The sequence below is a fragment of the Colossoma macropomum genome, unplaced genomic scaffold, assembly GCF_904425465.1.
Source record: "Colossoma macropomum unplaced genomic scaffold, Colossoma_macropomum, whole genome shotgun sequence".
Lineage (NCBI taxonomy): Eukaryota > Metazoa > Chordata > Actinopteri > Characiformes > Serrasalmidae > Colossoma > Colossoma macropomum.
Window position 1 is genome coordinate 14,460,004 of NW_023494800.1, and position 14,636 is coordinate 14,474,639.

The window sequence follows — 14,636 nt, forward strand, 5'->3', positions numbered from 1 at the left end:
TTGCTGAATCATTATTTTGACCTCCAATATATGACTTAAAGGGGAATTCCATCACATTTTCAAAATTTATTCATAACTACATTGTTAAGCTGCAAACAAAGTCATTCTGTTCTACATTAGTAATAGTTGTGGTAATAGGAACCAGACGCCCATGTTTAATGCCTCTAAAAGCTACATCACAGAAAGAAGTAAAATTTTCAATTTTAATCTTTTTCAAGTTCTGTTTTATCACAGATGTCCACTACATGGACAAAAGTATTGGGACACTGATACATTACACCTGCATGAGCTTTTATGATATTTCATTCTAAATCCATAGACATTAATATGGAGTTGATCCCCCTTTTGCCGGTAAACAGCTTCCACTCTTCTGGAAGGGCTTTCTTTTTTTGGTAATCTATTCTCCTGGCTTTTGCCAAACCCAGACTCGTCTCTAGTCACTGAGCTCATTAGTATGACCCATTCAACTGCCAGTGTTTGTTTATTAAGATTGCAAGGCTATGTACTTAAATCCACCTGTTAGCAATAGATGTGGCTATAACAGCTGAACTCAATAATTAGGAGGGGCGTCCCAATACTTTTGTCCATATAGTGTTTTTGCATGGCATTGCAAAGCAAAATAGCTACCAAAGAAAATGTTTTAAAAATACTATTTCCACTATCAACATAACATATAAAAAACCCTAAGACGTGTAGGTTCACTGGTCATTATGGAAAGTAGATTAAATGTATGTATTTGTGTTGTAGACGTTACGACCACTGGTTCCTACCTCCACCACAGTAAAGAAATGTCTCTACAATAAATCATTTCACATCAGAACACCCTGAATGACTCAATGATTGAATTGTACAAAAATGTAGAAAAATTGGTGGAATTCCCCTTTAATGACTCAATGTAGTTGTAAAAGGCAAGGCTAAAGCCAGCTAGAAAACTGAACCCAGCATTTTACATGCCATGTCTCTTCCTTAACCTGTGTGCTTCCACAGCTTTCCTTTCATTTGAAGTTTTACGCTGAGAATTGTCAATATTCTGTCAGAAGCGTGGTATCCTTACTGTTAAAACAGCATCAGCAGGATGACATTGCCGCACACATTGTTGACATGATGTATTCAACTGAATGTAATGTGAGGAGTTGCACTCTGCTACCCTCTTGAGGTTGAATGTTCATAGTACCACACTTATTTATTTAATTTTTTTAATATTTATTTGATGTTACATTATTATAGGGCCAGTTTCCATATTAAAACCCCAACTTAAGTTGACTTGTAAACAAGCCTTATAATAGACATTAAAAAAGATTAGAGAACAGTTATTAGATAGACCCTACACGTGGTGCAGAATACTCTAATAGGACACAGCTGCTGCAAATAAACACACACCATATGTACATATATACAGTCGCTCTGTTTTATTACTTTATTACTCTTAACCTTAAATTAACACAGCTGTCGCCAATATACAAGATGTGTAAAATATGCACAAAGGTCATTTCACATAACAGTATGCAATAATGACTCAATTCATTGAATAGTCATTAGGAAATCTGTTGGAGATATTAACACCGTTAATCTATTGGTATAATTTCAAAGAGGTCAGTAAGGCAGCACAATACAGATCATGCACACATCAGATCAAAAATACAGAAAATAGACGTGAAGGACTGAAACAATCCTGTATGTTTGGAAACCTCAAAGTGCGTGCTTGCACAGAACCTGTTGTACTTGGCTGTGCCTCAGAGACATACAGCATCCACAACCTTTCCTTTCATTTACACTGGCACAGGAAAGTTAAGCTAGAAAATTCTGATTGCAGTATTTCTTTAAAAGAATTGCTTGTTAAACTCACAAGTTTGTACACATTACCTGAGTGTTGCTCTGTTTACATCAAATACATTTAGTCAGGAAAAAAGTTGGCAAATGAGCCAGATAGTTTGAGGAAAGCAATGTCAGAAATCTATTTCATATACAGTAATTGCTGTCTTGGGAAGCGTTACACCTTTTAAAGGAATAGTCCACAGTTTTTCTTAACATTAATTATTATTATTTTTTGTGAAAAACATCTGTCCGGATTAAAGTTATCAAAGAATCCTCCTGTAGGCGTCCATTGTGCAAAGAACTTTAACCCATTTACAAGCTTAAAGTGGTCTTGTTTAAGCATGAAACTAACTAGTGAGTCATGAATTATGAATGAGCAGTGTTTTTAGCATAAAATCATTATTTTTATAATGAATATCATTACTTATTAACTTGATATATTTGGCTGTACTAGCTTCATTTATGTTCTTATTATATTCTTATGTGTTCTTAGAGATACTTCACTTCCCAGAACATTCAAATAAGTGCAGTAGTAAAATAACGAGTTACAAGATTATTTTTGTAACATGGAAAAATTAGCATCTTTGTTAAAGAATACTGTGTTGCTGCAGTAATACTAAAAGGTCTCATTCTATGTTCTTTACAATCCTATGAGAGGTAACTTTAGTACCTTTACTGTATTATTATTATTATCATTTTTCTATTAATTGCAATAAATTTACAGTATAATTTACAGCACAATTTATACTTTGGGAAATGCAGCAAAACACTAAAAAAAAAGAAAAAAGACAACAACAACATAAAAACAATCACTAATAGAAGCTTTTTACATTCAGATCTGCAGAAAGTGGGACACATTCTTAAATAACTATTTTTTGTTTTACCTTTAAGTTATTCTAATGATTAAAAATTACAGAATTCCTTCTATTTATAAACATGGATACGATGTTTACTTATAATAATAATTAGATTAATCATGACAAAAAAAAATCAGAGGGTAGGTAGGTCATCAGATAAGCTGTATCTTACTGTAGAAGCATGTTTTTCACCAAAAAAAAGCTCCAAAATAGTTTTAAAACTCTGAAAAATGGGAAAAAATATGTATGTTGAAAAAAAAACTTTGGACTATTCCTTTAAGCCTCCTCTAACTGAGAGATCCATAAAAAGAAAGCAATGTGTGAGTATAGTAGCTGCTGTAGACAATACATTTTCTTAATCATTCTGGCATGTGGGGGACCTTTCCATCTGGAAATGATACAGCATGTCAGTGTGAATCCATGTTAATGAGAGTGTTGGGGATGAATCCTAAGTGGAATCTGCAGATCCAAGTTCCTGAAAGCATGCAAATAATAGTATTAATATGGCCCATTTATGTAATTGTGGACAAGAAAACACTGGGTTTCAAAGCTTTTTCTAAAGCAGAAATAATGGTACAGATGCTACTTCCCAAAATCTTTCAACTGATTCTTAATACAGTACAATAAGTTCTCACTGTATTTATAATACTTTGGAGTGTGAAACAGAGAAGACATTTACCTGGGATAATCTAGATTTCCGGGCCTCTTTTTGTTGATAGTACGCTGAGATGATACAGTTTCGTCTGCAAAATCCAAAGTGTAACAGGTCATGCATTCAATGTCACATACACTAAACATGTTTAGGGTCAGTTACTGACTATAGCCCATGTGTTGCTGCACAATTTCAGACCGCCCTTTACCCCATTTATCAGTATGACCACCTTTCATCTAGTATTATTTGGGTGTTGGTTCGGACATGATTACTTTGTTTGTCCACATTATATGTGCACAGTTAGAGGCTATAGCTCATCGTTTTCCATGCACAAAAAGTTTAAAATATTAAAAATATATCAGCAGTGGTGGCCAATTTGCTTCCCATCAGATGAAATTTAATTTCTAAGAAAAATCTAAAATAGAAGATAGATTGATTGTTAAACTTTTTGGTCTCTGCATTGTTCCATGTGTTTTCATCATTTTGATGTTTTCAGTATTATTCTAAAATTATGGAAAATAGTAAAAATGAGGAAAACCCTTCCTTGAGTTAGTGTCTATGTAAATAAGCAGTACTTTGCCATCTTAGCAAATTGTTTAAAACTACCTATCTGAGCAGTAAGTGTGTTTTTTGGCAGTAAAAATGCTAATATTATATTAGAATGAATATAAATAAACATCAGAAAAAATCTGAAAACCTACAAACTACAAAGGAGCCTCAACAACTAAATATAATATCACTCTTTCAGCGTGCCCACATTTTGTCTTTATTACAGCTTCTATTCTTTTCGGGAGACTTGCTTTTAGTTTTTCTAGGAAATCTGTAGGAATATTTTTCCACACCTCCAGTCTTAAAAGTTGGTTGCATTGTTTTCTTCTCACAATCCAAGCAAACACATTCAAACACATTCAGTGATGGATTCTGGAGTGATCAGTTCATTGTTCTGAGAACTCCACCAGCTTCTTTGTTTGATTTACAAATGTTCTTCTTTTTTGTCCATATCCTTTTCTCAATAACGGCTTCTTGACAGCTTCACGTACTTTCAGGCTCATAATGTTGAGTTGTCTTCTCACAGAGGTAGAATGAACAGAAATTTTGTAAGATTTTTTCACATCTGAAACAAGAGTGGAGCTTGATCTTCTCCTGTATTTTAAAGATGAAGGCTTTAAGTACTGTTTATCTGATGTACCTGAATCATTTTCTGAACTCCAGTATTAGAAATTCGCATTTTTTCATTTATTTTCCTTTGACTTTTTCCCTCTACCTTAAAAAAGTGGATTATCTAGTATCTAATCTCTTCAGAAAGTCTAATCTCTTCAGAATCTCTTCATTTCTTCAGAAATCTCCTGAAAAATGATTTATACTTGAAAGAACATTTTGACTGGTAATTAAATAAATGAAGGGTGGTCTCTGACTTATGCACAGAATTTTAAATAAAGTAAAATGTAACCAAAAATCATAGTTTGTGAAATAGTTAAAAAACTAAAGTTTGGTTCCAGACTTTACCTCGACACCTCCAGCTATCATTTGCACACCTGATTTAATTTAATGAAGCATTGATTAGCCCATAACAGATACTGTATGATAACTACAATGGTTCAACAAACACACTGACATACATGAAACCTCAACCTATTGTATAATATTACTCTTGTTTATTTTAATTGGAAATGTTCTGAGCAAATAAATACCTAAATACTTATTACCTAATTAAATACTTCACCTTATCAACCAATCCTTATGCTCTGGCATATTTCCTGACAAACTGAAATAAGTAAAAGTTATCCTATTATATAAATCAGATGACCCAACAATATTCTCCAAATATAGACCTATATCTATTCTTCCATGCATTTTCAAAGTTTATGAAAAACGTGTATACAACCAACTCATCTCCCATCTTAACAAATACAAACTATTATATTATCACCAGAATGGTTTCCAGAACATTCTACCTCCATGTTCCTTGGGTTAGCTAATCAAGAAAATGTCTAGTGCACTCGATGACAATGAAATAACCATAGGAGTCTTTATTGACTCATCCAAGGCATTTGACACAGTTAATCACAGTATCCTGCTACATAAATTACAGTATTATGGCATTCAAGATGTGGAGTTTGAATGGTTCAGAAGCTTTTCATCACATAGAAAACAGTGTGTCTGATGGCAGAGCTCCTGTTGCAGTCGAAAGAATATAGATTGTGGAATTCCTCAAGAGTTAATATTGAGACCCCTATTATTTTTAAGATATGTTAAATCTTTACTTGGCAGCAAAGAATGTATTCTTTATTTTGTTTGCTGATGACAGCAATATTTTCCTATTTGATAAAGATGGCCATAAATTAATTTCATTTATAAATTCAAAATGATCAAATATTAATCACTGGTTTAAAGCTAATCATTTATCCATCAACATCAAAAAAGTTCATACTTGCTTTCCACCTTTCCAAAATCTTCAAATACTTAACGTGTATGAAATTAATCATTTTGAAACATGCCCGTTTATTTTCTCTTTTACACACAATCTTCTTACTGACTGCCATGAAAACTCCACAAGATCTTTTAATAACCTTCATACAGTTTTCTTTAGGATGTCACTTGGACAGTTTACACTTTTTCATCAAGGGCCTTCAATTTGGAACTGCCTACCACCTCATCTAAAAACTTCACCAGTCTCATCAGCTTCAAAAAACAGGTTAAAACTCATGTACTTACTCTAACTGTGTGTTATTGTTTTTTTTGTGATTTTGTCTGTTTGTTTTTTATTTGGTTAAATTTATTTTTTTTCCTTGAGTGAAAGTACTTTGTACAAGCCTTTTCTGGGCTTTTTTTACTGTCCCCTGTCACACTTTTTTTGTTTGTATTTACCGTACCTGCTTGTGCAAATAATAAAAATATAGGTTTTTAAATATAATTTTCTCAGGTGCCTAAAACTTTTGCATGGTATACATTACAAGTTACATTTTTTCATTCTTGTGTTCAATACAACTTTCAACTTTCAAAAAGTTACTATATATATATATATATATATATATATATATATATATATATATATAGTACAGTGATTTACCGTTTTGGGACTGTTTTTCAAAGGCCCTGGACAGCTTGTTCAGATACATGATATTATGGACTCAAGTACCATCAGAAATTAAATCAAAACCTGACTGTCTCAGCCAAGAAGCTTAAACTGGGCTGTGGCTGGACCTTCCAGCAGGACAATGATCTAAAGCACACACAAAAATGGCTCACTGACCTAGAGGTGGGCGACATGACAAAATGTAATATCACAATACTTCAGGAAGCTTTTTACAATACCCAATGTGTCACAATATTTTTTTTCTGACATCCAAAATATGTTAGAACAGACAAAAACTATGAATCTAATTACTTGTATTTAACATTTCACACACTATGCTGCACTAAATCCAATTAAACTGGTCTGCTCTCTTTTTAATTAAACATTTAAACAGTTAGGAAGTGATTTTTCAGTACTGACGAAATCCCTGACATGCTCAGAAAAGCATATTTTGGCAAACTGTGATGAAATTTATGACAATAACGATAAATATTGTGAAACTGCCCACCTCTATACTGACCACAGAATGTAGGTTTTGCCATGGCCATCCCAGTCTCCCAACCTAATCCCTACAGAAAACGTGTAGGAACAGCTGAAGAGGAGAGTCCATGAGCACGGACCTTGGAATTTAAAGGATCTGAGAGATTCTGTATGGAGGTTAGCTTTTTGTTAATATTTTGAATTAAAGATCAAAAGGATGAGCAATAAAAGTGTTTTTATATGCCTGTTTTGGTCATGTTTACCAGGGTGCCAATATTTGTGGAGGATGCTTATGTCTTTTGCAAAAGATTTTAGCATTACCAGTGCAAATACAGAACTGTTTATATTATGAAACATATTCATTTTGTTATGATTATGGTTGTTATGTTTGGGAGCATGCTGCTCTCCTGTATGGAGGGGGCTGAGGTGGGATCACTCGAACAGCTGCTCTGTTCATGAGGGGACTTGGACATTTCTCAGCATTGTGCATATATCTGTTCTGCTCCATGATTTCCAAACTATTCCTCAAATTACACTGGGAGTCTCTTTTCCAATTCTGTGAGGACGTGCTTTTTCTGATACAACAGATGCTTCTCTTTATTACTTTTTGTTGAATGAGACACATTGCAACTCAATATGGCTTTTGAATATACATCATTGCTAGGCAGCTCACAGTCATTGATTCGAAAAAAGTCCCCCAGCACATCTGCAGTCAGCCATCTTTCTTTTCTTTTATAAACTGAGCTTCACTGTGCATTGCAGCAGTCACACTCCCACTGTAAGAGATCTACCATAATGTGTAGGTATGTAGTTACAAGGAAAGTGTTTTGCTGGATGAAGTCTTTCATTTGATGCAGCACAATTTCGCATCCCATCTTCAGAAGTCTGATCGCTTTAATAATCAGCTGTGCTTTAGGCTGGGGTCCCAATGCTGGTCCTGTAAACCCCATGCTCTGCACATTTTTTCCCCTACACTGAAACACCTGCCCAGCACAGTTTGTTAATGAGTTGGATCAGGTGTGCTAGATGGGAGAAAGCACAAAAAAGTGCACACAACCCTGGATCAAGGTGAGGGTCGAATACTGAGTGACTTACTTGCTTTGAAGGCCGCCCCCTGGTGGTAATCCAGGTATGACCATTGAAGCCAGCACGGTAAGAACTGACAAAAGATCAGGCTCATCTCCTCTACCACTCAACTCCTCAAATATTTCTGTTTAAGAAGTAAATATCAGTTTTCATGAATGAAACAATATAACACTTTCAAAAATAAACATGCCAAATAAGCTTCTTGGAAGTGATGCCATAAAAGGCAGAAGGACCCATATTCTACATTCTCTCAAGCATTTTATTTTGTTCCTAAGGTCCACTTATAATATTAATTTAAAAAGGTCCACTCAAAGTGCCACTGTAATGTGTACTGTTATCTTTTACAGTGTATAGAAATCTTATAGTTTCCATAGTATTACTATAGATTTATTTGGTAAAATTAGTTGTACTGCCTAAATAAGGAGTCAATATCCTACATGTTTCTTGTATTTTATTCTTATACCCTTGAAGTCCACTTATGATGTCTGTGTACCAAAAACAGTCCTAATTCATTTTTACGTGACCATTTTCCAACCTCTCTTATCCTTTATAATGACACAGGCTGTTTTTGTTTTTGTGTTTTATGACTGATATACATAAATGGTGTTTTGATTGACTGTCCTGTATTATGCCTCATTAAAAAAGGCACTTCAGGCTGAAACACTCAAAATTTAAGCGTGAAGTGACAGGGGCCAAACTGCTGTAGGCTGAATAGATGGATTAAGGTAAATGCATGGGTTTTCGTGACATCACAGAAATAATTCAAATGGGCTCTTTTTTGCATCTTAGTTTTCATGTATAGACTGTATGAAATAGGATAGTGAATGATATTAACAATGTTAAGATTCATTAAAAATTCATTTTTGTGTGATATGGACCCTTTAACACCAGTATATACATACTGTATTAAATACATATATATATATATATATATATATATATATATATATATATATATATCACATACCAGCAACTTTAGACTCTAGCAAGTCCTCTAACTCTGCCTCTTGGTGCAGTGCCTCAGGTGACAGCTGGGGGGCGCCAGGAAAACAGACCAGAATGATGCTGATATTATCAAGACTTCCCTGGAGAAAGGATAAAAGAGGAAGGGTGATCAGAAGCAGAAGCAGAAGGTATTACGGTCACTTCGAGTGCCGCTCAGTTTGATCTGAATTATGGATGATAACGCTTGTTCAGCTAAGATAGTGTCTGTGATAGTAGTGCTGAAACTGACACCTTGTAGTGAATCATTTTTTTTTTTTATATTGAACACTACACATGTTCTAAAAAAGGCATTGATTTAAAGAATTTGACTTGTGGAATGACCGTATGTTCACAAAACAACCCAAGATGTGGCAGCTTATGGGCGAGGCAGCTTAGTGTTTGGCATTAGGATTACGTCATTCTACTGAGCAGAGTTATTTTTGAACCCCGCAGTCAGTGTTTTGATACCATTATCCCCTCATTTGGCAAGAATGATGCCCGTAGGTTACCACCTCTGTAATGATCAATTAGATTGTGCCTCACGTTCGGGCAGAGCTTGCAAGCTTTACTGCTGGGCATGTGGCCTAACACTACACTTTGCTAAGTTAAATGTCCTGATCTTTTCACCCTGAGGCTAAAAGTACTTGCGTGGATTCGCAGCTTAGAGGTTGAATGCTGAATTGCTTTGAGTCAGTGCTGTTGTCATGACAAAATGAGGCTTACTGAGCAGAGCAAGATAGTGACATTTTCAGGTCAGTGCACTTCTCTCCTCTAAAGCCTCTCACAGCCAGTCAGTCAGCCTGTCTGTTACATAACAGCCCAGCTGAAGTCAGCCTAAGACAAAGTCTGCTGCCCCAGGAGTTGAAAAAGAGGACGTGTTTGTGTCCAGACTCCTGTGGTGTTCTAAAAACACCCAATTCAGCTCACAATGAACCATGGTGATGATGGTGGATCTTCAGGTTTCTAATTGCATCCTTTAGCAGAATCCCACATCACAGACATTTAACTGCCAGTCCTTGAGTGTGAAACAGAAGCCTCGTGGGAGTCATACATTATTTAGAGAGTGGCATCGTTACTTGCTCTTTAATGCAGAGTTAAATGCCCAAGAGCTCTCTTGTTGAGTAACAAACCTTAAGCAATCTGCCAGCGAATGTTAACCCCCTAAACGGCTGTAGTATTGTTGAGAAATAAATCTTTAGACTTCACTAACTACATTGAATTACTTTGTAATACAGTTAAACCAAGGTCTAAGCTGTAATATAAGTGTGAGGAATTACATACACAAAGGCCTTTGCAAAACCCCTTTTCACAGCAGCCATAAAATGTAATTTCTGTCTGCTTTGGAGATCTTCTCAGTTGAACTATGTGTTTTTTTCTTCAATGATGTTGATGGAATATACTTGAATGAGTAGGATGTGTAGGTGAGCAAACAAGTGTTTTTATGTGGAAGTTTACAATTGTCTGATATCAAGAAAGCTGTAGTTGTGCTGCTTTTATCTTGGCATGGCCGAACAGGTGTAAATTGTTTTTACAGCAGGGGATTCTTACCCCTCCACTTTCACCCCTCTTTGCTTGCTAACAGCTCAACACAGTCACAGTATTTAACACCTGCCAGCAGTGTCCTAGTTAATCTGATAACAGAGTTACAGGAAAAAAAATTTCACTACAGTTACATTACTTAAAAATATCCTCCTTGAGTTCCATTCCACTGGTGCAATGGCCCCTAGGGGACCTGCTGAAAGAGGCTACGCAGTTACAGCGATGATTTAGCCAAAAATTAAATTTAGACAGTTTTCCCTTCATCAGCTGAGACATGTTTGGTGTCTGAAGTTTGCTTCTTCAGATTCTGAGTTATGAGGGTATCGTAAATACATTATACCAATTACAGAGTTTTAAAACTACATAAAAAGTCTTTTTAAGATTGTTTAACAACTCAACATAGTTTGGGGTAAGTGTGGTGATGTAGACATGGACTTTTCATGATGCCAGCTGGTGGTTTTAATTGTCCACTACTTGTTAGGTACACTAGCCTCATGGCTCCAGTGCAAACTTCAGACAGCAAACATGTCTTGGCTGATCACCTCCATTTGGGGTGAGCTGAAAATCGGATGAATTTAATTTTTGACCAAACTGTTGCTCTAATTTGAGCTGCCTCCTTACCTTATAGAGGCAAAGGTCGATGACCTGTGAGCAGACATCTCTGAGATCCGTGCACACCTGCAGTCGGCTGCGTACGAACGCACATAGCTCCTCGTTGCTGACAGTGTCCCACACTCCATCACAGGCCAGCACAATGAACTCATCAGCCGGGGAGCGCTCCACAGCGGAAATCTCCGGCTCCGGTGAGACCATCTGCTCCGTGGCTGACCGCCACTCTGCTGCCTTGTAGCTGAAGTCCCCCAGAGCCCGGGAGACGGCCAGTGAGCCGTTGACGCGCTGTAGAGTGACCGAGCCGCCGGCATTCTCAATGCGCTCCCTCTCCCCGGGACTGAATGGCTTATGGTCCTCCGTGGAGAAGGCCACACGACCACCGCGACACAGCATGGCCCGTGAGTCACCACAGTTCACAAAGTAGATGTGGTGTGGGGTGATCATCGTGGAAACCACAGTGGTGCCACCACGTTCCCAGCCCTCACGACAGGCCATGGCGTGAAGGTGTTTGTCCATCAGAAAGAAACCCTCCCTAATGCCCTCATTGACCTGCTCCACATCTTCATCTGCTCGAATCTTACCTGAAAGAAAAGATCAATCAACTGAAGGATGTTCACTGCACTCTGACAAAAAGGGTTCTTTGGTTTTGCCATGGAAGAACTGGTTTCCTAAAAAACCTTTGAGCAGATGGTTCTTTAAAGAATCTTTTTTTTAAAATGAGAATGTGAAGAAATTTTTAAAGTTGAAAGAACCTGCATAATGTAAACTTTCTATACTAATTAAATGTTTTACTAAAACTGTACATCGAATAACCAATTAGAAATCTTTGTAATAATAAAAAACTGCTTTTTATAAGAGAAATCATCATTAATTGATTACATCGCAGATGATGCTTATTATAAATCACGTCAACAAGGAGTGACTACAAATGGACCTTTGCATCCTCAGGGTTTCTCAAAAAGAACCTACAAATCCTTGAAGGTTAAAAGATTTTACTTGTTTCACAAATTTTTAGTGGAATGAGCGAAAGGCCAATCAAATCCATCCAAAATGTTCAATACAGCATATCTGTGACCTCTCATTTACAAAGAAAGGAAAACAGCAAGTGAACTATTGAAGCTGTGGTGCTGGTATGCCTTTGAATGCTCAAGCTTTGTGTGAAAGAACTTGCAGATCTTGGAACTCGTGCAGGTTAACAAATGTGATGTTTCTCTCTCATGTAATTTACTGTAATTGTGCTTTATGTGCTTCAGCAGTGCCTCTAAAATCTATTGTTTTCTATGGTTCCCTAATAATACTGGAATCATATTGGTATAGGCAGATAACTGCTTAAAAAATACTGACATCGGACAGATGTATAGATTTGACTGATATTTCAAAATTATATTTGATGACGTATGTGTTGTACTCTGGAAGAGCAGAATGTTTAGGTGATGCTGAGCTTTTATGCAACAGTGTCTTGCATTTTATTCAGTTTAATGCATTTGTAACCCTATAAAATCAAGACAGATGTAGACTCAATTTCTGTATTTCATAGAAGTCTGGGCATCAGCATTAGCAGATTTGTGATAATTTCTGATACTGGTATTGGCTCACAATTGCCATATCGGTGCATCCCTCCTGTTGTCTTTGTTTTTAAACTTGAAATCAGAAAGTTTACCAAACCTTACTCTCTTAAAAAAATTAAGTTCTTAAATGGTTCTTGATTTTGCTTATGGTTCTAGGAAAAACTTATAATTGGTATAGAACCATTGCTTTATATTTACTTTAAAGTTCTTTAAACTTAAAAGATCTTTATCTGGAAGTTCAAACAAGGTCATTCATACTCGTAGATCTTATTTTCAGAAACTGTTCTTTGACAAACCATCCATTGAAATGTTATTTAGGGAACCAAAAATGATTCTTCTATGGCATCGCTTTGAAGAACACTTTTGGACACCTTTATTTTTACGGCTGTGCTTCATTAGCTCCTAATTTGCTGGAAATAAACGATCAGATCCTAATAGTCTTCAGAGAGGTCATAACTTACCTGTGCCCAGAATGTGGTCCAGCAGGTTTCGTGAGCAGTGCTGGGCCACCGTGCTCCCAGCATGGCCATCGTAAACGGCAAAGAACCCCCAGTGGGACAACTCCCCACCCAGCTGAGGAAAGCAGTTGTGGAAGTCTTCCATGTGGGCCCTCCAGCCTTGCATGCTGGCCAGGGCGTAGGTGAGGCCCCACGAGGCACAGCCCTCCTCCATATACTTGTCCAGCACAGGCCGCTCCAGGTAAGGGCTGGGGATGACCCCTTCTTCTTCTGCCCCATCCTCACCCTCAGCCAGCTCGCCCCCGCCTCCTCCGCGCCCCCCTTTGAAAAAGGAGGTGACCCGTTTCTCCGTCTCTTTGACCAGCTGCCGAACAAAAGCAGGCATTTCCACGCTTCCTTTCCTTGAAGTTCTCATGCTGTCGCTTTATCTCTTCTATCTTGAATGAATCCTCTCTCTCTCTCTCTCTCTCTCTCTCTCTCTCTGTCTCTCTCTTTCTTTTCTCTCACTGTCTCCCAGCCTCCACCCCTAGGCTTCTGTTCTGCTGCCTTTGCCTTGCCTTGGCTGTGTGCAGCCTTGCTGCTAAGGGGCCTTCAGAGCATGATGTCCTCAGAGATAGGTCCTGCTCTTCCAAGCATCTGCAGATAATCATATCCAGGATGGCTGATGTTATCCTTTGTTATTCTACCCATTGCTGGGTTTGTGTTCTCAAGCTCTAACCTATCTGCATTCTTCACTGTTCTATCCAAATAGCACCAGTGCTGTCTTCTTCCTGCTCTGTCTCTCACTGCTGTTCCCTCTCTCTCTTCCCAGCTGTCTCTCTGAACCTGTTATTTTCCTGTAGTCCCCCTGATTGGCCGAGCTATTTCTGTGCTCCAATCCTCTCTCAGTCCTCCTCCTTCCTCCTTGTTTTACACACGCATGCACAATCCCTGCGTCTCACTCTCGCTGGCTCTTTCTAATGCTCCCTATCTCGCGCTCTCTCTCTTTCTCTCTCTCTCTCTCTATGCTCCTCCTTTTGAACTCTCTCTTTATTAATGTGACTTTGAATGACCCAGTATCCGCCATTACAGAATACTGTACTGAGAATTTCTTAAGCAACAAATGGAGACAAAAAGCACCCGTCTCTCTCTGATACTCCCTCTGAAAGGCTTCAAAGCCAGATTCTTTGATTCATGCGGAGGAACACGGCTCGCCTCAAGCACGATTTATGGAAGCTGCATCCAAATATGAACTGGAGAGTGTCCAGCGTGGGTTCATTCAGACAGATTAGATGATTATGTAAATAAGTAAATGTATTCATAACTGCTGGATTACATAAAAAGCTATTTATATCCCCGTGACATGCATGTGGACCGATGTTCACATGAACAGTGGATGCAACTGAAAGGTTATACAGATGGTTGTACTAACATTATTACTCTCATTGTGGACATATGCAAGTATTGTAATCAGACCATATTGCAAAGGTTCACTGTTTACTGCTATAAAATTTTAGAAGTGTAAGAAAA

The 14,636-nt window shown here is 37.4% G+C and overlaps 1 protein-coding gene across 1 annotated transcript; it reads right to left on the minus strand.

Annotated features, from left to right (window-relative positions):
- Positions 1-1,392: 1,392 nt before the first annotated feature.
- On the minus strand, positions 1,393-14,050 carry ppm1nb (protein phosphatase, Mg2+/Mn2+ dependent, 1Nb (putative)). Its single transcript, XM_036588750.1, has 6 exons — positions 13,131-14,050; positions 11,111-11,682; positions 8,934-9,051; positions 7,976-8,090; positions 3,352-3,415; positions 1,393-3,147 (listed from the first exon to the last, which is right to left on the minus strand). Exons 1-6 carry the CDS (start codon positions 13,540-13,542, stop codon positions 3,121-3,123), a joined length of 1,308 nt encoding a protein of 435 aa, XP_036444643.1. The 5' UTR covers positions 13,543-14,050; the 3' UTR covers positions 1,393-3,120.
- Positions 14,051-14,636: the final 586 nt, after the last annotated feature.

Excerpts from the sequence above, each read along its gene's own strand:
- ppm1nb (XM_036588750.1), bottom strand. The coding sequence starts at position 13,542 with ATGAGAACTTCAAGGAAAGGAAGCGTGGAAATGCCTGCTTTTGTTCGG. Across the intron at positions 8,091-8,933 it reads GCTAGAGTCTAAAGTTGCTG|AAATATTTGAGGAGTTGAGT; the intron begins GTATGTGATATA and ends CTTCTTAAACAG. Across the intron at positions 3,416-7,975 it reads GGGGGCGGCCTTCAAAGCAA|ACGAAACTGTATCATCTCAG; the intron begins GTAAGTCACTCA and ends TGGATTTTGCAG.